The following is a 23,844-nucleotide window of genomic DNA, read 5'->3' on the forward strand; positions in this document are numbered from 1 at the left end:
AAAGGGTTCTCTTTGGGAGTGCGTAAGGATCTCTCGTAGCCTTTAAGTCAACCTCTGAATAATTTTTACTTAAGTAATTGTGGGAGAAATGGTAGCTGTTTATTACCCACGTGCGTAATGCGACGTAATGTAATCAAGTGTAATTCATATTAGAACCCTTAGATACAGGTGGGTATATATCACTTTATATAAAAAAATAACAAAGCAAATAGAGATATACTCTGTGAACTATTGATTTCATTTGATATGATTTTAAGAATTCTGCAAAACTTGAGAATATGTTAATTTTATAAAGTTATTTGTACTCATCTCTCCACAAAATTTGGAAATATTTACATAAAACTGGTGTAAATTACAACTAAATACTTCCTGGCCGGCCGAAGTGGCCGTGCGGTTAAAGGCGCTGCAGTCTGGAACCGCAAGACCGCTACGGTCGCAGGTTCGAATCCTGCCTCGGGCATGGATGTTTGTGATGTCCTTAGGTTAGTTAGGTTTAACTAGTTCTAAGTTCTAGGGGACTAATGACCTCAGCAGTTGAGTCCCATAGTGCTCAGAGCCCATAAATACTTCCTTTCCTGCCGCGCGGGATTAGCCAGGCGGTCTAGGGCGCTGCAGTCATTGACTGTGCGGCTGGTCCCGGCGCAGGTTCGTGTCCTCCCTCGGACATGGATGTGTGTGTTTGTCCTTAGGATAATTTAGGTTAAGTAGTGTGTAAGCTTAGGGACTGATGGCCTTAGCAGTTAATTCCCATAAGATTTCACACACATTTGAACATTTTTTGAACTTCCTCCACTAGTAATGAAAATACTAAGGCTATTTGCTTATAATTTTAATGTATCTGTCCTTTAGCCTCATACTTGGCGAGAAGATATGTGTTATTAGTGAGTCATGTGGAGTTGGGTGTAACAGAGAGACATGTTAGTGTAATCGTAGGTAGTTGCATTTCTGTGAAAGGTGATTTAGAATTGCGAAACCGTTTGCTTGTTTCTTGTGAAAACTACAGAAGACCAAAACGTATGGGATACTTATTATTTACGAGCAGGAACTACTTTGATTATCCAAATTAAACATAGTAGGTAATTTATCGAACTGCAAAACGTGTGTGAATAATCATGCCCTAAAGAGACAACAGAGTTAGCATAAAGCTAGTTAATTATCCGATTTTCAAACTTATACATGTGGGTATGACTGCTTTCAATTTTACGCAAATTGACAAATATCTGTAAAGCTGATTCGTCATTGGAAATATAATCTCTACTGAAAGAGTATGTCACAGTAAGTAGCATCTGAATTTGGGGAGACTCCGTTAGGTCTCGTTTATTTGTGGATATACATTTAATTTTTCTACTATAATTGAGAAATTTATTCTAATTTGCGGTTACTGTATAATTCACTGGAAATGGAAATCTGGAAACATATGTTTCAGTAATACAGATGACTGAATGCGGTTTTGGCTTAGCCATTATTCGTGTATTGCTTTCAGCCTACTAGTCCAGCTAAAGATTTTTTGCTAGCAAGGTTACAAATAAGTGGTAAATGATCCTCATATTTTACATAAAGGTTATGACATTTCACTTGTGGTCATGTACGAAACAATTAAATCAGAAATAGGTGGGAGTCTGACGCAGTCAGGAACGTTGTCCGGTATCTGGCTTGGTTACAGAGTAGTGGAAGAATTCAGTTATAATTCAAAGTCATATCATTAACAGTTGCTGGTACGCCACCTGATAATTTTTTCGGAGGTAAAGAGCGTGTATTCCGCTGTGCACAGTTGTGTAGTGCAGAAATTATCAGCTGAATTTTGATGTTGAATTGCGTCTGGAGGTAGAAATGCGTATCCTGATGCCGTTAGCTGTTTGATGAATAGTGCAATAGATTAAGTTTCTTTAAAGAATTCAGATTGTGTTCCAGGTAGAAGATCTTTTAGTCAGCTGCAACATTAAGTATTAGTTAGGTGCCACATAGAACTATTATGTCAGACGCAATGTCAATTAACTGTCACATTCGTTATCATTTAGGAGAGACTGAAATCATATTCTACAAACAACTACTGTATCATGTTGACTCACCGAGGAAGGTGGCGAAGGGGGTTAGAGTGGGGTGTTAATTTTTTTTCGAATATCCAGATTTAGTTGTTAGGTGTTAAATTGACAAGAAAACAGGGATGATTCCTTTATAAGGCACAATCGCACCCTTTTCCTAACCTTGCCACTGAACGAGTTGGTAGAGTGGGTAGCATACTGGAACTCGTATCCTGAAGGACGACATTTCATATCCTCGTCTAGTGGCGATTCCACTAAACGGCTCCAGGAAAATGCCGGGATGGTTACTTTGAGAAAGGACACTGCCGATTTCCTTCCCCAGCCATCCGTAAAACCAGCTTGTGCTCGATGTCTAATGATCGCGATTGTAACACCATTATCGATTGTGATTAATTGGTACAGTGTAATTAAGTGTATGTAATTATGAAGTGTTTATTCTGTACGAGTTAAGATCTTTGAATTGTTGGAGGGAAATGGAACCTGATGATGTGTAATTTGTTTAACTTAACAGTGTGCTTAAATAATGAAACTTTATTAAATATGCCTGTTTGTTAAAACAAAATTGTATGTAAATAATTGGTTCATACTTAGGGAACTTATATGATGTAACTTAAAAGGCGTAGGGAACCCCTTCCACTAACAAGGGAACCTCCCCATCGCACCCCCCTCAGATTTAGTTATAAGTTGGCACAGTGTATAGGCCTTGAAAAACTGAACACACATCAATCGAAAAAACAGGAAGAAGTTGTGTGGAACTATGAAAAAATAAGCAAAATATACAAACTGAGTAGTCCATGCGAAGATAGGCAACATCAAGGATAATCTTAGCTCAGGAGCGCCGTGGTCCCGTGGTTAGCGTGAGCAGCTGCGGAGCGAGAGGTCCTTGGTTCAAGTCTCGCCTCCAGCGAAAAGTTTTTCTTTATTTTGGCAAAGTTATGTTCTGTCCATTCGTTCATTGACGTCTCTGTTCACTGTAATAAGTTTAGTGTCTGTGTTTTGCGACCGCACCGCAAAACCGTGCGATTAGTAGACGAAAGGACGTGCCTCTGCAATGGGAACCGAAAACATTTGATCGCAAGGTCATAGGTCAACCGATTCCTCCACAGGAAAACACGTCTGATATATTCTATACGACACTGGTGACGGCATGTGCGTTACATGACAGGAATATGTTGTCGACCCACCTAACTTGTACGCCGGCCGCGGTAGTCTAGCGGTTCTAGGCGCGCAGTCCGGAACCGCGCGACTGCTACGGTCGCAGGTTCGAATCCTGCCTCGGGCATGGAAGTGTGTGATGTCCTTAGGTTAGTTAGGTTTAAGTAGTTCTAAGTTCTAGGGGACTGATAACCTCAGAAGTTAAGTCCCATAGTGCTCAGAGCCATTTGAACCATTTTAACTTGTACACTTGGTGAATGGGTAAAAACATTCTTCTACGTTGCCCGATTTAGGTTTTCTTGTGGATGTGATAATTACTCCCAAAAAAGTGATGAAAACATAAGAGTTTGTCACATAAACTGCAACAAATGAATCCAACAGTTTCGCAGTCGCTCACTTTCCCCTGTGCTCTGTCAAAACATGTTTCAAATTTTTCCGTGTGTAGACCGTCAAATCCTGCCTATGTCCAAGCAAATCTGAACATGTCCTGGAATTTTGGAGAGCGAAGTTGATTATGTGTGAGTGCCTGAACTCGGTTTTTCTGAAAATAAAAAATTAATCTTTTTGCTCGAAGGGGGACTTGAACCTAGGACCTCTTGTTCCGCAGCTGCTCACGCTAAACACGGGACCACGGCGCTCCTGAGCTCAATTTATCCTTGATGATGCTTATCTTGCACATAGACTACTCGGTTTGTATATTTTGCTTATTTTTTCATAGTTCCACACAACTTCTTCCTGTTTTCTGGATTGATCTGTGTTCAGTTTTTCAAGGCCTATCCACTGTGCCAACTTATAACTAAATCTGAGGGGGGTGCGATGGGGAGGTTCCCTTGTAAGGAAGGGGCTTGGCGCGCAAGAAGAGGTGGAAGTGGCGGTCTGTCTGGGCGGCAAGAGAGAGAGAGAGAGCACGTTAGGCAGTCAGTGGCCAGCAGTCGCCTAGTCAACACCGCAGGTGCTAAGTGATGCGTTCTGTAACCAGATCTATGATGGAATGGCCTCAGATGTGGTTCCGGATGTAAAATTGTGCTCTCGTATTTGGAATTGCTCTAAAAATGATTAACTCGCCGCCAAGAAGAAATGAAATAGAGCATTAAACCGCCACAGAAGAGACCACATAGCCGCCACGTGCTTGCCACCACTATTGCGCCACTGCTTCAACTACTTTGAAAAACAGATATGTATACCAGTATGAACCAGTGTGCTTGTGTGTGACTCTGCAATAATAATTCAAGCGTTGCAAAATTTGTGTTTGACCTTTGAAGTTGTCCTTTTAATGGTACCAAGCAGGGTCCTATCCTAAAAGTGCTGAAGACCGAGTATTCTGTTTGTGAAGAACTAATAATTTGAAACTTCCTGGCACATTAAAACTGTGTGCCGGGCCGAGACTCGAACTCCGGACCTTTGCCTTTCGCGGGCAAGTGCTCTACCGATTTTTTTTCTTTTATCTCATTTTGTTCGTTTTCGTTCGTTGCAGCTGCTCGTGGCGGGCGTCGTAAGACACCAGTTTAAGTTCGTTGTTGCTCGATTAGCTCAGTTTTTTTTTTTATTTTTATTACAGAGGCCAGCTAACCCTCTGACCGAACACGCTGAGCTACCGTGCCGGCTGACTGAGCTACCCAAGCACGACCCACGTCCCGTCCTCACAGCGTTAATTCCGCCACTACCTCGTCTCCTCGTTCTAGGAACTAATAATTTTTTTAAAATTTAAATGTGCCTAATTTTCAGTGCTAATTAGCAGAAATGTTGTTAGTTAAAACTACTTGCTTCACAAGTAGTAAAACAGGCACATAATATTTAACTGATGAAAATCGTTAATTTGTTATGAATTGTTTTTGTTTTGAAAGTGCCAAATTTTTAGTACTGAGGAGTATAAATGTGGTTAGTTAAAGTCATTTGTTTTACAAGTGGTGTTGAAAGGCACTTAATTTTGGTCCTATTTTAAGAGGAAGGAACAGTTTAACGGCCCCCACTTTAATGTTTAAAGACAGGAGAAAGTTAATTTGAATCTCGGTTTTTGCTCACGAATCTGAAACCTTACCTGTGGAATGAATATGAAATGCGTTATTTCAGTGTTATATTATTGCATTTGTGATGTGTATATGTCTGTTAGTCAAACATGAACTTTTGTCAGGTGCCACTTAGTCTCGTGTTGTCCTTGGAAACATTTTTTTGTGCTGATTTAGTTAAAGGTTGAGGTGATGATTGTAGTTAACAGGGGTAAAGTATCTCTTACCTTTCTGTGATTGCTAACCTATGCTGTTGACAACTACTAGTACCCACTGTGCAGTTCGTATGGTTATTGTAGGTGTTCACTGCACTTTACTAAGAAAGAAGTTATGTAAGTTCCTTTTGCGAGAGTAAATACAAATCCACTGAGAATAATGTTTGCACATTATTATGCCTAATCAGGCTGGCGACCGTTTTTTTCTTTCATTTACGTAAATTTTCACTATTTTCATTATTTTCTAAATTATAATATTTCTGCTTCTACTAATTGCCAACCTTAAGAAATTCATGTTCGATTCCCTCCATCCGCTAGGTAAAAGCACGGTCATACAGCAAAATTCCTCCCAGAGGGTAACGCTTACTGCATTTTAAGGTCATATTTGGCATTATAAATTCCGCGGTAGCGTTGTAATTGGCTTTCCAGTGACTAGAAGTTGTGTTTTAGGAAACAGGTAGCAGCGTTATAGCAGTAGCGTTATAGCTGTCGACGGAACGTTAAACGCTATTTTTTTCATTCTTTCCTTCCCGTCTTTATTATGTCGGTTCCTCATTTCCTGATGTAGTTCGTTATCATCAGTGTCATAGACTGGTCACTAGCTCCGATGGGGAGAGGAAGAGAAATACTTTCTACATTCATTGGAGGAGCCAGACCACCAATGGGGCCAACAGCTGGAAAAAATTTGAACCTAGCTTCTTCAGAATTTAGATGTATTTATGTCATACGATTAGATACTACAATGAAAACAGCTAACTCCTTTTCACTTTCAATCCTACTTATTGAAACCAGACTGCTTTGGAAGACGACTAGAGTGCCGATGAACTATACGGTTTTCTGAAACAGTCGCTTAAGTAAGCAGTGGAGGAGACTTTGGGAAGGGAGAAAGGGAAAGAAGAGAGTGAATGAACACAGAGCTGTTGTTGGAGGTGGTTGAGGAAACGAAAAACTACATCATGTGTGGTTGGCATCTGTGTTATATAAAAAAGGGCTAAGAAATTAACAGTAAAGTGTAATGAAGAGATATAAGAAAGAGTAGCTGGGGAAACAGAGCAATCACTTTTGTATACAAGATCGGCGGAGGCGTGGAGGATGATTAGGAAGATGAAAAGTCCGCAGCTCGTGGTCGTGCGGTAGCGTTCTTGCTTCCCGCGCCCGGGTTCCCGGGTTCGATTCCCGGCGGGGTCAGGGATTTTCTCTGCCTCGTGATGACTGGGTGTTGTGTGATGTCCTCAGGTTAGTTACGTTTAAGTCGTTCTAAGTTCTAGGGGACTGATTACCATAGCTGTTAAGTCCCATAGTGCTCAGAGCTATTTGATTTGAAGAGAAAACGGCTAGCAATCGCGCACACACAACACAGCGTCGATCCACTGGACAGTGGAAAAAGCACTTTGAAGAATTTACCGGATAAAAAAGGATCCAGGTGACAGAAGAACACAAAAGGAACAGTACATACAGAACTTGTGCTAGAGAAGGAGTGAAAGAGATGATGAAAAAGGCAAGAAATGAGATGAAAAGTCGGAAGGACTGTGATAAAATTGTGGAAATATGGGCCCCCTCAAATGGTGAGACATATATGTAAAATGATCCATCGGATTGTAGGGGGAGTGCAAACACAAAGAGAGTGATCTACACTCCTGGAAATGGAAAAAAGAACACATTGACACCGGTGTGTCAGACCCACCATACTTGCGCCGGACACTGCGAGAGGGCTGTACAAGCAATGATCACACGCACGGCACAGCGGACACACCAGGAACCGCGGTGTTGGCCGTCGAATGGCGCTAGCTGCGCAGCATTTGTGCACCGCCGCCGTCAGTGTCAGCCAGTTTGCCGTGGCATACGGAGCTCCATCGCAGTCTTTAACACTGGTAGCATGCCGCGACAGCGTGGACGTGAACCGTATGTGCAGTTGACGGACTTTGAGCGAGGGCGTATAGTGGGCATGCGGGAGGCCGGGTGGACGTAGCGCCGAATTGCTCAACACGTGGGGCGTGAGGTCTCCACAGTACATCGATGTTGTCGCCAGTGGTCGGCGGAAGGTGCACGTGCCCGTCGACCTGGCACCGGACCGCAGCGACGCACGGATGCACGCCAAGACCGTAGGATCCTACGCAGTGCCGTAGGGGACCGCACCGCCACTTCCCAGCAAATTAGGGACACTGTTGCTCCTGAGGTATCGGCGAGGACCATTCGCAACCGTCTCCATGAAGCTGGGCTACGGTCCCGCACACCGTTAGGCCGTCTTCCGCTCACGCCCCAACATCGTGCAGCCCGCCTCCAGTGGTGTCGCGACAGGCGTGAATGGAGGGACGAATGGAGACGTGTCGTCTTCAGTGATGAGAGTCGCTTCTGCCTTGGTGCCAATGATGGTCGTATGCGTGTTTGGCGCCGTGCAGGTGAGCGCCACAATCAGGACTGCATACGACCGAGGCACACAGGGCCAACACCCGGCATCATGGTGTGGGGAGCGATCTCCTACACTGGCCGTACACCACTGGTGATCGTCGAGGGGACACTGAATAGTGCACGGTACATCCAAACCGTCATCGAACCCATCGTTCTACCATTCCTAGACCGGCAAGGGAACTTGCTGTTCCAACAGGACAATGCACGTCCGCATGTATCCCGTGCCACCCAACGTGCTCTAGAAGGTGTAAGTCAACTACCCTGGCCAGCAAGATCTCCGGATCTGTCCCCCATTGAGCATGTTTGGGACTGGATGAAGCGTCGTCTCACGCGGTCTGCACGTCCAGCACGAACGCTGGTCCAACTGAGGCGCCAGGTGGAAATGGCATGGCAAGCCGTTCCACAGGACTACATCCAGCATCTCTACGATCGTCTCCATGGGAGAATAGCAGCCTGCATTGCTGCGAAAGGTGGATATACACTGTACTAGTGCCGACATTGTGCATGCTATGTTGCCTGTGTCTATGTGCCTGTGGTTCTGTCAGTGTGATCATGTGATGTATCTGACCCCAGGAATGTGTCAATAAAGTTTCCCCTTCCTGGGACAATGAATTCACGGTGTTCTTATTTCAATTTCCAGGAGTGTATTAATAACACACGTTTATGTGTGACTTCTAAGTACTGTGAATAATAATGTCTAAATTTAGTTTTTTTATTTGTCATGTTCTCATACAACTAAATACCTGAACATCATCATCTCAGTTTTGAAGTCATTTCATTTTAAGTGACGCGTACAGAAAACCGAGAAGATTTCTGTTTGATAATGCACAAACTGTAAACGTCAGACTTATGGGCAAAGCGTCGTGACACCAATAGCACAAAACAAATCAGTCAGAGTTTTCCTCTGAATAGCTAAGTAACTGTTGGCTACATTTTTAAAAGGACATATCACATTTCCCAAGAGCGTCTCCTTGGCCTTGTTCAGTCCGGCTGGAACGGAGACATCGAGGACTTTGTTCAGGAAGTCTCCAAAGGGGCCATCACCAATTAAACCTTCCAGATGAAACTGCAAAATAATAAAGCAAATTCTGATTACTGTCAGTATTCTTCTCTACTAAGAATACAAAAAGTAGTAAACACAAATAATTTGTGGGTATACTAGCTCCATCTTAAATTCATTATTTTGAAAAAGAAAACATGGCCCAAGTAGGCCGTATTCTGCTTGTTATCCGTAGGATTGGCTAATTTCAATCATGGGTCGTTTTCAAGCACATATCTTAAGCTTCATGCTTTATTTATAGATCAGATACATCGCAGGTGCATGTAGGCAGGTACACAACGTACTTCTGCGTGTTTGTGTTGGTGTGTGTTTGGGGGGCATAAAATTAATACAATGTGTATGATTATATCAGTGATTATGTCTCATCAGTGAATATGGCGACGAATGGGCGTGATCATGCCCACTATTGTAATTGTTTGTGTCACGTGTCCACAGAATCACTATATATATATATATATATATATATATATATATATATATATATATATATGTGTGTGTGTGTGTGTGTGTGTGTGTGTGTGTGTGTGTGTCAACGTACACCAGCGATTTGTTAGGATGTGGTAAGAAGTGTGAAGCTTGAAATATGTGCTTAAAAATAACTTGGCTGAAATCGGCCAATTGCACGGGTACTAAACAGAATACGGCCTACTTGGCCCATGTTTCCATTTTAGTACCACGTTGATGCTGTAAGCATCCACAAAAATAAAATATCAAATTCATTATTTGGAAAAAACGAAATTAACGCCAATATTTCTCAAAATGGTCGCGAATCATCATAAACGTGAACGTCTTTCAATGTAATTTTATACCACTGAACGCAAAGAAGCTGGTTTAGTTTATTACGAGGTGCTGGACAGTTGTTCCATACAGGCATCAACGGTCCAACAGTATGCTCGTACAATCAGGTTACTGAAAATGTACTGATCAAATCAGTCGTTGAACGTCCGGCCCCATGAAATGGAAACCATTGTCACGTGGTGGAACGTTCCTGCGCACATGAAAGAACATGAAAATGATTTCAAAGATGACATAAATGCCATTGGAAACTACGACATGACCACCACGGCAACTGCACAATCTCCACTATGCTTTTATTTTTGAAGAAGACCATCGTATATTCACACATAATCATGTTCCGCACCACGAGAAAACTGAAAATTAAACTCACACGAGCCAAGATAGGTGTTGAGACTGTAGGAAGTCCAGTACTAAAGCTACTGTAATGTTTCCTCTTAACTCACATGATTTAAGACAACAATTCTGTCACAGATGTCTTATTTATGCTTTCTGTATTGAGCTATTCTCGTTGTCATTGTTAAGCCTAGACCAATACGTACCTTTGCTGTCGTTTTCGTAGCAGTGATCTTCTCACTAAAATCTGTGATTCTGTTTATTGCGCTCTAGCCTCAGTCAGTAAGTACAGTTTTTCCTCCACTAGCCGACACGTTTTCCTCACGAACTTTAGATTCTGCCCTTTGAATTCCTGCCACCTACCTCGTTTGATGAGAATTCCTGGTGTAATAACTTGCATCTTTTAGTTTCCATTTCTTATAACATATAAGGTATAATTTGTTGTCATTTCAATATCCTGTTAACTGCGACAACATGGGAACTCTTTCTGGCCTCTCACCACTACGTAGACGTTTTCTGAAATTTCACCTTTCCCAAGCACGCGAAAAACAGAATTGATCTGATGACAGTATGCTGATCGAGTACATGTCGAAAAACTTTCTTTCCGTCTAATCGAGACAACCTAAGTAGCACGTGCGTCTATTCATGAATTGAATGATAACAAACTGCAGCCGAAACATATACGAGTCTCAGTTAGGGTTCACTCTATGTAGTGATTTTGCGTTACAGTAATTATAAATACATGATATCCTTTTCAGGAATTAGTTCATTTAGGCTCTGTATGTGCATCTTTTTAGAGGTGGTTGCGGGATTCGGCTGTTCGATAGAGGATATCAAATTAAATACTTTTCAGCCATCAATTTTCAACTTTATTTTATTTGGCAACCAGTTTCAGCGTTTTACTATGCTATCTTCAGTCCCCTGACCAACGTGTAGGAAGAATCTACCTCGGTTGTGATCAAAACAGGGGCGAGCAATATTGGTATTAGTAGATATTTGCTACAGTGATCCCTTCAACCATCCTTTAGTTCATTTAGTTTATTCACTCGAGTCCTGAACGGATCTCTGTGTGGAATGAGTCGCTACCCTTCTATGTGACTGCAAGAACCGTAACTGTAACTTAAATAGTACATGAGTTATTGGAGGTCAAAGTGGCTGATTACTATCGATCGCATCAGGCCGTAAGTACTCCAGAGTTACACGAAAAAAGGAAGCAGCATGCTTATAAATATAGTGATTCGTCTATATCTTTGTCACTATCCGATATATGCTATTCATGAAGAAATCAGGTGTAGAATTTTGGAGCACATATTATGTTCGAGTATAATGACTTTTCTGGAGGCTAGAAATCTACTTTGTAGGAATCAGCATGGGTTTCGAAAAAGACGATCGTGTGAAACCCAGCTCGCGCTATTCGTCCACGAGACTCAGAGGGCCATAGACACGGGTTCCCAGGTAGATGCCGTGTTTCTTGATTTCCGCAAGGCGTTCGATACAGTTCCCCACAGTCGTTTAATGAACAAAGTAAGAGCATATCAGACCAATTGTGTGATTGGATTGAAGAGTTCCTAGATAACAGAACGCAGCATGTCATTCTCAATGGAGAGAAGTCTTCCGAAGTAAGAGTGATTTCAGGTGTGCCGCAGGGGAGTGTCGTAGGACCGTTGCTATTCACAATATACATAAATGACCTTGTGGATGACATCGGAAGTTCACTGAGGCTTTTTGCGGATGATGCTGTGGTATATTGAGAGGTTGTAATAATGGAAAATTGTACTGAAATGCAGGAGGATCTGCAACGAATTGACGCATGGTGCAGGGAATGGCAATTGAATCTCAATGTAGACAAGTGTAATGTGCTGCGAATACATAGAAAGGAAGATCCTTTATCATTTCGCTACAATATAGCAGGTCAGCAACTGGAAGCAGTTAATTCCATAAATTATCTGGGAGTAGGCATTAGGAGTGATTTAAAATGGAATGATCATATAAAGTTGATCGTCGGTAAAGCAGATGCCAGACTGAGATTCATTGGAAGAATCCTAAGGAAATGCAATCCGAAAACAAAGGAAGTAGGTGACAGTACGCTTGTTCGCCCACTGCTTGAATACTGCTCAGCAGTGTGGGATCCGTACCAGATAGGGTTGATAGAAGAGATAGAGAAGATCCAACGCAGAGCAGCGCGCTTCGTTACAGGATCATTTAGTAATCGCGAAAGCGTTACGGAGATGATAGATAAACTCCAGTGGAAGACTCTGCAGGAGAGACGCTCAGTAGCTCGGTACGGGCTTTTGTCAAAGTTTCGAGAACATACCTTCACCGAAGAGTCAAGCAGTATATTGCTCCCTCCTACGTATGTCTCGCGAAGAGACCATGAGGATAAGCGGTTCTGGCGCTGCAGTCCGGAACCGCGGGACTGCTACGGTCGCAGGTTCGAATCCTGCCTCGGGCATGGGTGTGTGTGATGTCCTTAGGTTAGTTAGGTTTAAGTAGTTCTAGGGGACTGATGACCTAAGATGTTGAGTCCCATAGTGCTCAGAGCCATTTGAACCGTTTTTAGACCATGAGGATAAAATGAGAGAGATTAGAGCCCACACAGAGGCATACCGACAATCCTTCTTTCCACGAACAATAAGAGACTCGAATAGAAGGGAGAACCGATAGAGGTACTCAAGGTACCCTCCGCCACACACCGTCAGGTGGCTTGCGGAGTATGGATGTAGATTTAGATGTCAATTGGTTAAATATTTACTGTGTTTTAGAAAGCACAGAGGCATTAGGTTCCTGACCGACCTTTTGCTTCTTTTCTTTTGATATATGTTTATTTAATTGTTTACATATTTAATAATGTGTGTTAGAGCGTGTACGGATATTTATTTAATTTCAAGTATTTAAATGTAGATCCAGTATTTCGTATGTGTTTAAATATGTTAGTGGGAGCGTTAGCTTGAAGACATGGCGCGAGTGCCCTAGCCAATCACAGCGCTCGTGAATGGGGAGACTGGATGGAAGAGGGAGAAGAGCATCGTTTCGAGAGAGGACAGGGCAGTGCTGGAGAGTACGGGACAGGACACGGAAAGTGCTGGACGGCGCGACGGACGCACAGTCGCTGGGAAGACTTTGACAGTGGAGCAGTTTGCGCGTGATCGCGAGAGATAGAAATATTTCGGAGTGTCGACCTGTGCTCTTGTGTGATTTCCGTAGCTTCTGCAGTGAAGACGTAGTGTGCGTTTAGAAGTGAATATCTCGCGAGCTATGTTGTTGTTCATAATTAATTATGTGCAGTAGGAATCTATGGTTTCCCTGTTATTCGACTTACATTTTATTTAATTGCTGGACCATGGACACCAATAAGTGTTTTGCAGAAATATACCGCATTCTCAAAAGTACTTATACTATCGTACTCATCATCTCGAGTCGTTAAGATAGTACCTGCAGATTTTATTTAATTGCAATCTTTCACTTAGAAAATTGTATGTTACTTTCATACTTCGCTATTGCCGAGTGACAGAAACCTTCGACCATTCGATTCATGGGTGTAGGCTTATCATATACAGGGCTATTACAAATGATTGAAGCGATTTCATAAATTCACTGTAGCTCCATTCATTGACATATGGTCACGACACACTACAGATACGTAGAAAAACTCATAAAGTTTTGTTCGGCTGAAGCCGCACCTCAGGTTTCTGCCGCCAGAGCGCTCGAGAGCGCAGTGAGACAAAATGGCGACAGGAGCCGAGAAAGCGTATGTCGTGCTTGAAATGCACTCACATCAGTCAGTCATAACAGTGCAATGACACTTCAGGACGAAGTTCAACAAAGATCCACCAACTGCTAACTCCATTCGGCGATGGTATGCGCAGTTTAAAGCTTCTGGATGCCTCTGTAAGGGGAAATCAACGGGTCGGCCTGCAGTGAGCGAAGAAACGGTTGAACGCGTGCGGGCAAGTTTCATGCGTAGCCCGCGGAAGTCGACGAATAAAGCAAGCAGGGAGCTAAACGTACCACAGCTGACGGTTTGGAAAATCTTACGGAACAGGCTAAAGCAGAAGCCTTACCGTTTACAATTGCTACAAGCCCTGACACCCGAAGACAAAGTCAAACGCTTTGAATTTTCGGCGCGGTTGCAACAGCTCATGGAAGAGGATGCGTTCAGTGCGACACTTGTTTTCAGTAATGAAGCAACATTTTTTCTTAATGGTGAAGTGAACAGACACAATGTGCGAATCTGGGCGGTAGAGAATTCTCACGCATTCGTGCAGCAAATTCGCAATTCACCAAAAGTTAACATGTTTTGTGCAATCTCACGGTTTAAAGTTTACAGTCCCTTTTTCTTCTGCGAAAAAACGTTACAGGACACGTGTATCTGGACATGCTGGAAAATTGGCTCATGCCACAACTGGAGACCGACAGCGCCGACTTCATCTTTCAACAGGATGGTGCTCCACCGCACTTCCATCATGATGTTCGGCATTTCTTAAACAGGAGATTGGAAAACCGATGGATCGGTCGTGTTGGAGATCATGATCAGCAATTCATGTCATGGCCTCCACGCTCTCCCGACTTAACCCCATGCGATTTCTTTCTGTGGGGTTATGTGAAAGATTCAGTGTTTAAACCTCCTCTACCAAGAAACGTGCCAGAACTGCGAGCTCGTATCAACGATGCTTTCGAACTCATTGATGGGGACATGCTGCGCCGAGTGTGGGAGGAACTTGATTATCGGCTTGATGTCTGCCGAATCACTAAAGGGGCACATATCGAGCATTTGTGAATGCCTAAAAAAACTTTGAGTTTTTGTATGTGTGTGCAAAGCATTGTGAAAATATATCAAATAATAAAGTTATTGTAGAGCTGTGAAATCGCTTCAATCATTTGTAATAACCCTGTACTGTAGACTCAGCAGTATTTGGCCTGTAATGCAGCAACTACTGTGGCGTCGCAACTAGTGCGCGATCGCCCATTTGTCTATTAAAAGCTTTACTTCAGAATGTATATGGGCTGCAATGTAAGCCGGTAGAGTATTATACGGTCAGTAACGGACGAGTTGTGTCCTGCAGACTGACGTCACGACCATCTGTTGCAGCTGCGCGTGTGAAAGCAGTGGAGTAGCGCTGGCAGGCCACGTACATTATACGAAAGTAAAAATATTAATAACTAATAAAGGAATAACCTGAGGATCGTCATATTTGATTTACAACCTTCTGTTGTGAAAACAAACAATATGTCAAAGTCTGAGATAAAAAGTAGTTGTATTTTGGAAGTTAGTGAAATTCCCAAAAAAAAACGTAATTTTCCGACAGTCAAGAATTTAAATAAATACAGTGATGTAATAGTTCACCTTCAGTGACTATGTACGATGATCTGATAACACTTTCAGTGTTCATATATAAATTTGGAAAGTTTTTAGTTTCAGAAAACCTCTGTAACTTTTCTATAATAATAATTTCAAGAATTCTAAGTAAATATGTGTATTGTGTGCTAGGGTGCGTGTGAATGAGAATGCATGCGTGAGAGTTTGTGGGACGTTCGGCATTATTAAAAATCATTCATGTAATTCTCTATAGGAACTGGCAAGTGTTCCAACTCTGTAACGTGGGAACGAATCCACTAGTGGTTCCCCTACTAGTGAATGTCGGATGTCCAAGTATGTATGCTTATGTATAAGACAGCCAGAACATTCGCGACTACATAATAAATTTCCAGATATAAAGCTTGTAGTTCATTTTGTTTTGTTTATTTAATTAGAGAGTTTTGTGTTACTTAATTTGATGACGTCAATGAGCCTAGAGAAGTGGTTGGTGCTTGCTAGATTTTGGCACGAGCCGCGCCTTAGAAGTGAGTTCTCATTGGTCGTAAGTGCTGACAGCCAATGAGAAGCGAGACGGTTGGCCGCCTAGCGAGGAGACATATAGTTTTGAGTGTGGGAGAGTGAGAGGAGAGTCGCGAGCTAGCTTTGATTGGAGGCGGTTATGCTGGATGTGACTTTTCGCATTATGTGTAAGATGAAGTCTTGGGAGGACTTCCGCGTTATGGTCCAGTGTTAATGGTATCTGGTAGTGACCAGAAACTGTTTATGAAAACTTTAGTGTGTTGTGATAATTCGTTCCGACGAAAATCGCGAGTGAAGTTTGAATTATATAGCATGGCGGTACTGAGTATATTCTTACTGAGTATTTTATGGCGAGCATAAACTTTTACTAAAGACAACCACTGAATATCGTGTGCAGAAGTAATTGGCCGATCATTGACTGTGTTACAAGTAATTGGTTTCGGAATTTGGGAAGGTAAAAGTTCTGGCTGTTTTAGGTATGGTGATAACTGTGAGCAGAAACTTTAGTAATTTTCGTAAATGTGGGGTGATGATCTTGCTTAATGGCAATAAAGATCTATTGAGGGTTAAATTTGAACTTCATGTTTAAAGTACGAGTGACATCCCCTTTCCGAATCATTTCTTTAAAGTACATAGAAAATTTTCAGCAAATTTTAATTATAGCGGCCTTCGGCGTGTAGCTATGAGGTTGCAGTTTCCTCAACACTGCTTTTCTGTGTTCTCGTAAGTAGCTGCAGTCAGGAGTTTACGTGCGAAGATCTACCGCTGTAAAGAGGTAGGCGAACAAAAATTATAAAAGAAATTGCATTACAGCAGCAACGTATAATCCGTCGCAATTGGTGCATCGCACGCACGCACGTAAAAATCCGTCGCACTACGTATCCCAGCCCCTAGGCATCGAAACTAGCCAAAACTTTCAATATTTCAACACTGAGTCTGAGGGTGCGTAGTTATTTGAAAGCCCGCAAGTGCAGGGCCGCAGCTATCGATATTCTATGCGCCCGACAAGAAACTGGCATGCGCATAGCTCATAGCTAATAAGATTAAATTTAAATACACACACATTTTTAAAGCATGACCGTGTTCTTGAGAAAGTACTAAAGAGGTTTGCACGTATAATACTGAATGCATAATCAGCAAGCCATCACGGGTCTTCTCCATTGACAGGAAATGGTAAACTACTGTTGTGATTTCGCTGTGCAGCAAAAGGCTGGGAGCCCCCTTATAGGAATTTGGGGATCGATGACGGGCAGTTACACTGCCGCCACATTTGTGTTCAAATGTGTGTGAAATCTTATGGGACTTAACTGCTAAGGTCATCAGTCCCTAAGCTTACACACTACTTAACCTAAATTATCCTAAGGACAAACACACACACCCATGCCCGAGGGAGGACTCGAACCTCCGCCGGAACCAGCCGCACTGTCCATGACTGCAGCGCCCTAGACCGCTCGGCTAATGCAGCGCGGTGCACAATTATGTTCTTCTGGGAACTAGCCTCAGAATCTGCACACCAGGGACTCTGCAGTTTGATAAGAGCTTTATGAGGAAGAGTACTGTTCCTGACCCATGCCGAGCTTGGAAGCGTGGTATATTCTGACTGCTATCTAGCCGAGGCCTACGAGAAAGACAGGCCGTGGCGCGTACGTCTCGAAGGTAGCCCTGCGCTCGCTCGCTCGCTCAAATCAGCAGACAAACTAAGTTTCTACACCTGTTAACTCGTAACTAGGCGTGTCCGTGCAAACGAATACTGAGTCTTCTGCTGGAATCCACTGTTACGGAATCTTACTGTTATTAGTCCTATAATGAAGAGAAGTCCATGGGCCTACTTATAATTTGTTACCGATGAACTGGCATACAACAAAATAAAATCACACTAAAATGACTATCAGTTGCATAATGCACCACTTCCAGCATGTAATGAGTACTGTTAAGCAGAAGAGACTAAATGCTATAAACAAGCCGTTATACAATTTATATCGACTATTGATCTTAAATTAAATTTTGCTGTAGTACTTTTAATGAGTAAGACTTCATAATAGCAGATTCTAGTGGAAGATGCAATTCTTGTTAGTCCTTACACTCCCAGCTGCGAGTTAACAGGTTTAGAAACGCATTTTGTCTGCTGAGCTGAGCGAGCGAACGAGCTCAGGACTATCTTCGTGACGTACACGCCACGGCCTGTCTCGCTCGTGGGCCTCGTATCTAGCTAAGCAACTGTTTCCTTTCTGTCCCACCAGGGGGCATGTGAGTTCTCCACCGAGCCAAGTCAAATGCGTTATCCACGAGCTCATGATCAGATTAGATTAGATTAATACTAGTTCCATGGATCATGAATACGATATTTCGTAATGATGTGGAACTAGTCAAATTTTCCAATACATGACATAATTAAGTTAATTTAACAACATACTTAAGTTAATATAACAACTTTTTATTTTTTGTGTTTTTTATTTTTTATTTTATTTTTTTATTTTTTATTTTTTTATATATTTTTTTCTTAATTTATATCTAAAAATTCCTCTATGGAGTAAAAGGAGTTGTCATTCAGAAATTCTTTTAACTTCTTCTTAAATACTTGTTGGTTATCTGTCAGACTTTTGATACTATTTGGTAAGTGACCAAAGACTTTAGTGGCAGTATAATTCACGCATTACTGTACCAAAGTTAGATTTAATCTTGAATAGTGAAGATCATCCTTTCTCCTAGTATTGTAGTTATGCACACTGCTATTACTTTTGAATTGGGTTTGGTTGTTAATAAAAAATTTCATAAGGTCATGATTAAATCATTTGCCCGAATGGTCATCCAAGGACAAGTGCTGTCATTCATATGACATGTGGATGCTATGAGGATTTGCCGAAGTTGAATTCTCTATTCTATCAACTTACATGTCCAAGAAGAACGTCGCTCGGATTTGCTAGAGGACAACCTTGGAACTTTGTCTGCTGTTTGTGTCTACAGAATTCCCCTGCCACGACTTCACCGTTGTGTCCCCCCTACCCTCCATCTCTACACCCTACATCTCCTTTCCCAAGGTGGCTTCCATCAACGTCCCCTCCCGGATGATGCCCTCTCTCCCTCCATTTATCCCTCCTATCAAATCTGATCCTCACTCCCCCTCCTTTCCTCTGTCCTTTTCCCGGGCTCCCTCTCCCCCCATCCATCCTCTTTCTTCCCCACCTCCCCTCTCTCTGCCCCCTTCTCTCCCCCAAGTCCTTCTACATTTCCCTCCTCTGCCTCCTCTCATTCCCTCTCGCATCTGCCCTTCTCCCCCTTTACTAGTCCTCTCTCTCCTTGGTCCCCCCCCCTTTTTCGTTTTTTTCCTTCCTCCCTCCTTGTTCTTCCCCCTCCTCCAGGTCCCCCCCCCCCCCCATCTGCCTTTGGCTCGGGAGTGTCATCTTTGTGCCGCCACTTTCGTGCAGTGTTCTACAGTGAGTGTTCTACAGTGCGTCTTTTACAGTGAGTGTTCCGTGTTGTGTTTTTTGGGAAGTGCTGCGAACGGCCATCATACTGTCGCTGGGTGTGCCTTTTATCTCTTGCGAACAGAAACCAGACTGTCGCCGTGTTTTTTAATTGTGTGTGTACTATGTTACTTGTCTGATTCCTGTGTCTTTTATTAACGTTGCCAACGCCTTTTGCTTTCTGTTTTAACTTTCCACATTTTTCCGCCAATTTTCACTTGACGTCACCTTTTTATCGCCTGTTTTTCTTGTTTCTTTTCTTCTTCCGTTCTTTAAAATAAAAGTCTGTAGGCTGTAGAGCAGCGTACTAAGCTGCTGCCAGCCCGCCCCCTTATGGGGGAATTGAAAATCAATAAAGGAAAAAAAAATCTACAGAATTGAAGGACATGAGTGGTATTTGTGAGCCATAGTCATCGATGTTTATTGGACTTATTTGGTGAAAACCTTAATGTGAGCAGATATTCGCCGGCCGGGGTTGCTGAGCGGTTCTAGGCGCTACAGTCTGTAACCGCGCGACCGCTACGGTCGCAGTTTCTGATGTGTCGGCAGCTGGGCCAACACCTTGTAAATAGAGGTGGCTTAAAGGGCACGCGAGACTAACGCAGACGGGCGTGAAGTACTGGAACAGGATACGTAATTAATGCTATGAAGAAAAGAACGGAGCTTCTCATATACTTATCTTTAATGTCTTCTTGTACATCTCTATGGTGAACACAAGTGAGACTCTAATTACAATCACTGTAAGGCTAATGGCGCCTTGCTAGTTCGTAGCCATTAACTTAGCTGAAGGCTATTCTGTCTCTCGGCTAATGAGAGAGAAAGGCTTCGTACGTCTAGTCGCTAGCTCTGTCGTCCGTACAACTGGGATGAGTTCGAGTCAGTCTCTCGAGACCTGCCTTGTGGTGGCGCTAGGTTTGCGATCACACAGTGGCGACACGAGGGTCCGACATGTACTACAGGACCGCGGCCGATTTAAGCTACCACCTAGCACGTGTGGTGTCTGGCTGTGACACCACAGTTTCGAATCCTGCCTGGGGCATGGATGTGTGTGATGTCGTTAGGTTAGTTAGGTTTAAGAAGTTCTAAGAGTAGGGGACTCATGATCTCAGAAGTTAAGTCCCATAGTGCTCAGAGCCATTTGAACCATTTGTGCAGTTATTCGCAGCTATCTGCTGTACTGTAGAGTTCTTTAAACTATGTGTATTGTATTGCTTTAGGTTTGTGTTAACTATGATATTATTTAGAGTTTCCTGGTTCCAGCTTGGCAAACATACATCGTTAAAATTGTTTATGACACGGTTATATGTGGCAGTTTGTCTAGTTCCTGTCTGCTGGGTTAGAGCCCTGTTGGTTTTACGTCTCTTGTATGTGCTGGTTACGTTTGATTATTTTGCACTCAGGACTAATGTAAGTTTGATTTTACTACCTGCTGTTTTGGTTTAAGCCAGGTGAGTAGTGTTATTTAAATTCTATTCATACGTTCGCTTGTAGGACTTTTCGGAGTTAACACAACCAAGAAACAAGCTATATACAGTAGTACTTTCACTTATGGCTGAGATTTGCGTTCTACCCAATTCCATTTTTGATAATTATTTCGTAATCTCCTGGTCTTTAATGAGACAAACACTACCTATTTATGAAAGTTCAAATAATTTTCCTCTTATTTACGTAAAGATATCGTTTCACATCGTTGTGGTTTAGTGTGCTCACAAGTGTTAAAATAATGCTTTAACTGGATGCTTGCTGTATTACTTTGGAACATTTGTTAAGTGAAGTGTTTCTCTGTTTGTCTTGTGATTCTTCTAACAGTACCTGAGTTCCGATTATACTTTATCGAATTTATTCTGAGACAGAACCTCCTGATTGAGGTCAAGGTCTACGCAGTGTTACAGTTGAAATCAAATTAATATTCATCAAATTTCTCACTATCAAATTCCTCATTATCTTGTACTGTCATAAATAATTTGATTCGTATGAGTTTTTCAAACTTAACGTATTTAAAAAATTCGGAATAGCCGTGGCAAATAACAAGCAAACCTGGTGTTCCACATATACGAGCATGTCTGTAAAAAGTATTTAGGAAATATGTGTGTTTATGAGGGAGCTAACTGTATTTTGTCCAACCCCTGTGCTTAAAATACACTCAACTGGCGTTACAGAGCGGCACCCGATTTGATCGACGTAAAATGCGTGCCGAGAGTTGGTGTGTTTGTGTTTTGATTGAATTTGAAGTCAATGGTGATATATTGAAATGTGGCGCCACCGAACAGCTTATTTATCAAAAAAAGAAAAAGATTTCTTACTGTCTTCATGCAACTGACGGATCACCATCAACAGTAATTTAAGCGCTCACTCTTTCTGCTCTTGCAGAGAACAGAGTATATAATCCATGACACTGACATATTAGCTAGTGCTGGAATCCCTCTGCCTATACTTCTCCTGTCTTGCCGCCTACATTAAGCTGACGAAAGACTCTTGCATCGCCAGGATTTTACGCAGCTGTCACCTCGGAAGACACTTACCTCAGCACCGCCGACATTGTAGTCAAGAGCAACACACTCCAAAAAGAGTGTCGAGTCATTGTGGACACCAGCATCCAATTCCAGGTATACAGATGTGTCGAGAAGAGAAAATCTGAAAAAACCACCAAAAACCTGTTATATCCTTGTTTGTTGATGTCAGTCAGGCGAACTGTGGTGTTCTTCAAACATTTATCAACAGTGTGTCGTACATCAGTGCGGCTTACAGTGCTGCACTCTTGTTTCAGCAACATAGCAATTTGAAAGATTTCATTTAGGCGGACCCTTATCCATTTAACTGGCGTAGCCTGTAGATAATGAGTTAAGAACACAGCAACACATTTTAATGAATCATTAGCATTCTGAAACTCAGATGTTCGCCGCGTTACCTCTGAAGATGTCTCCCGCAGTCCGAGATGAATCGTTAGGGGAAAGTTTTATGCATCAACCACGGCCTGTCAGCCCGGAAGTTTTAAGTGAAAACATATTATAATTTCACATTCTTTTGCTCCTCTTTATGTTGACACTCCGTGCTATTTTAAAAGTAGTTTCAGAATATGTAACTCTTTGTGAACAGATGTATCAAGTCAAAATAGCAGTTTATTTCTTTGTTTCTTTGTGTAAGTTCAGGTGGCCTTAATGAGGGCACGCTACTCTCGTGCACTGTATAAATGATTACAGTCTTTCAGCTAAAATATTATGTGATATTTGTACCATAAAGTAAAATACACTGATATCCTTAACAGGATATGGCCATTAGTGAGCACTCGAATAAGTTCTTTTTCTCAGTACTTCATATGTAAGAAGGCCTTGAGAAGTTTAATTTCGACAGCAAAAAGGGTTCTCTTTGGGAGTGCGTAAGGATCTCTCGTAGCCTTTAAGTCAACCTCTGAATAATTTTTACTTAAGTAATTGTGGGAGAAATGGTAGCTGTTTATTACCCACGTGCGTAATGCGACGTAATGTAATCAAGTATAATTCATATTAGAACCCTTAGATACAGGTGGGTATATATCACTTTATATAAAAAAAATAACAAAGCAAATAGAGATATACTCTGTGAACTATTGATTTCATTTGATATGATTTTAAGAATTCTGCAAAACTTGAGAATATGTTAATTTTATAAAGTTATTTGTACTCATCTCTCCACAAAATTTGGAAATATTTACATAAAACTGGTGTAAATTACAACTAAATACTTCCTGGCCGGCCGAAGTGGCCGTGCGGTTAAAGGCGCTGCAGTCTGGAACCGCAAGACCGCTACGGTCGCAGGTTCGAATCCTGCCTCGGGCATGGATGTTTGTGATGTCCTTAGGTTAGTTAGGTTTAACTAGTTCTAAGTTCTAGGGGACTAATGACCTCAGCAGTTGAGTCCCATAGTGCTCAGAGCCCATAAATACTTCCTTTCCTGCCGCGCGGGATTAGCCAGGCGGTCTAGGGCGCTGCAGTCATTGACTGTGCGGCTGGTCCCGGCGCAGGTTCGTGTCCTCCCTCGGACATGGATGTGTGTGTTTGTCCTTAGGATAATTTAGGTTAAGTAGTGTGTAAGCTTAGGGACTGATGGCCTTAGCAGTTAATTCCCATAAGATTTCACACACATTTGAACATTTTTTGAACTTCCTCCACTAGTAATGAAAATACTAAGGCTATTTGCTTATAATTTTAATGTATCTGTCCTTTAGCCTCATACTTGGCGAGAAGATATGTGTTATTAGTGAGTCATGTGGAGTTGGGTGTAACAGAGAGACATGTTAGTGTAATCGTAGGTAGTTGCATTTCTGTGAAAGGTGATTTAGAATTGCGAAACCGTTTGCTTGTTTCTTGTGAAAACTACAGAAGACCAAAACGTATGGGATACTTATTATTTACGAGCAGGAACTACTTTGATTATCCAAATTAAACATAGTAGGTAATTTATCGAACTGCAAAACGTGTGTGAATAATCATGCCCTAAAGAGACAACAGAGTTAGCATAAAGCTAGTTAATTATCCGATTTTCAAACT

General features: G+C 42.2%; 1 protein-coding gene across 3 annotated transcripts in view; it reads right to left on the reverse strand.

The window, feature by feature from the left end:
• The window catches only part of LOC126234262 (uncharacterized), an 84,746-nt gene that overhangs the window by 14,129 nt on the left and 46,773 nt on the right, over positions 1-23,844 (reverse strand). Inside the window, exons 5-6 of one of the 3 annotated variants that reach the window (XM_049942955.1) lie at positions 21,841-21,952; positions 8,556-8,893 (exon numbers count right to left, since the gene is read on the reverse strand). The exons of 1 other annotated variant lie outside the window; for it this stretch is intronic. In XM_049942955.1, the coding sequence (XP_049798912.1) occupies positions 8,675-8,893; positions 21,841-21,952 (331 nt within the window). In that variant the 3' untranslated portion in view covers positions 8,556-8,674. Of the gene's footprint in view, positions 1-8,555; positions 8,894-21,840; positions 21,953-23,844 lie in introns of those variants that run through there. One more of the 3 variants, XM_049942957.1, reaches the window with a different exon arrangement.

This window comes from Schistocerca nitens, chromosome 2 (genome assembly GCF_023898315.1).
Source record: "Schistocerca nitens isolate TAMUIC-IGC-003100 chromosome 2, iqSchNite1.1, whole genome shotgun sequence".
Classification (NCBI taxonomy): domain Eukaryota; kingdom Metazoa; phylum Arthropoda; class Insecta; order Orthoptera; family Acrididae; genus Schistocerca; species Schistocerca nitens.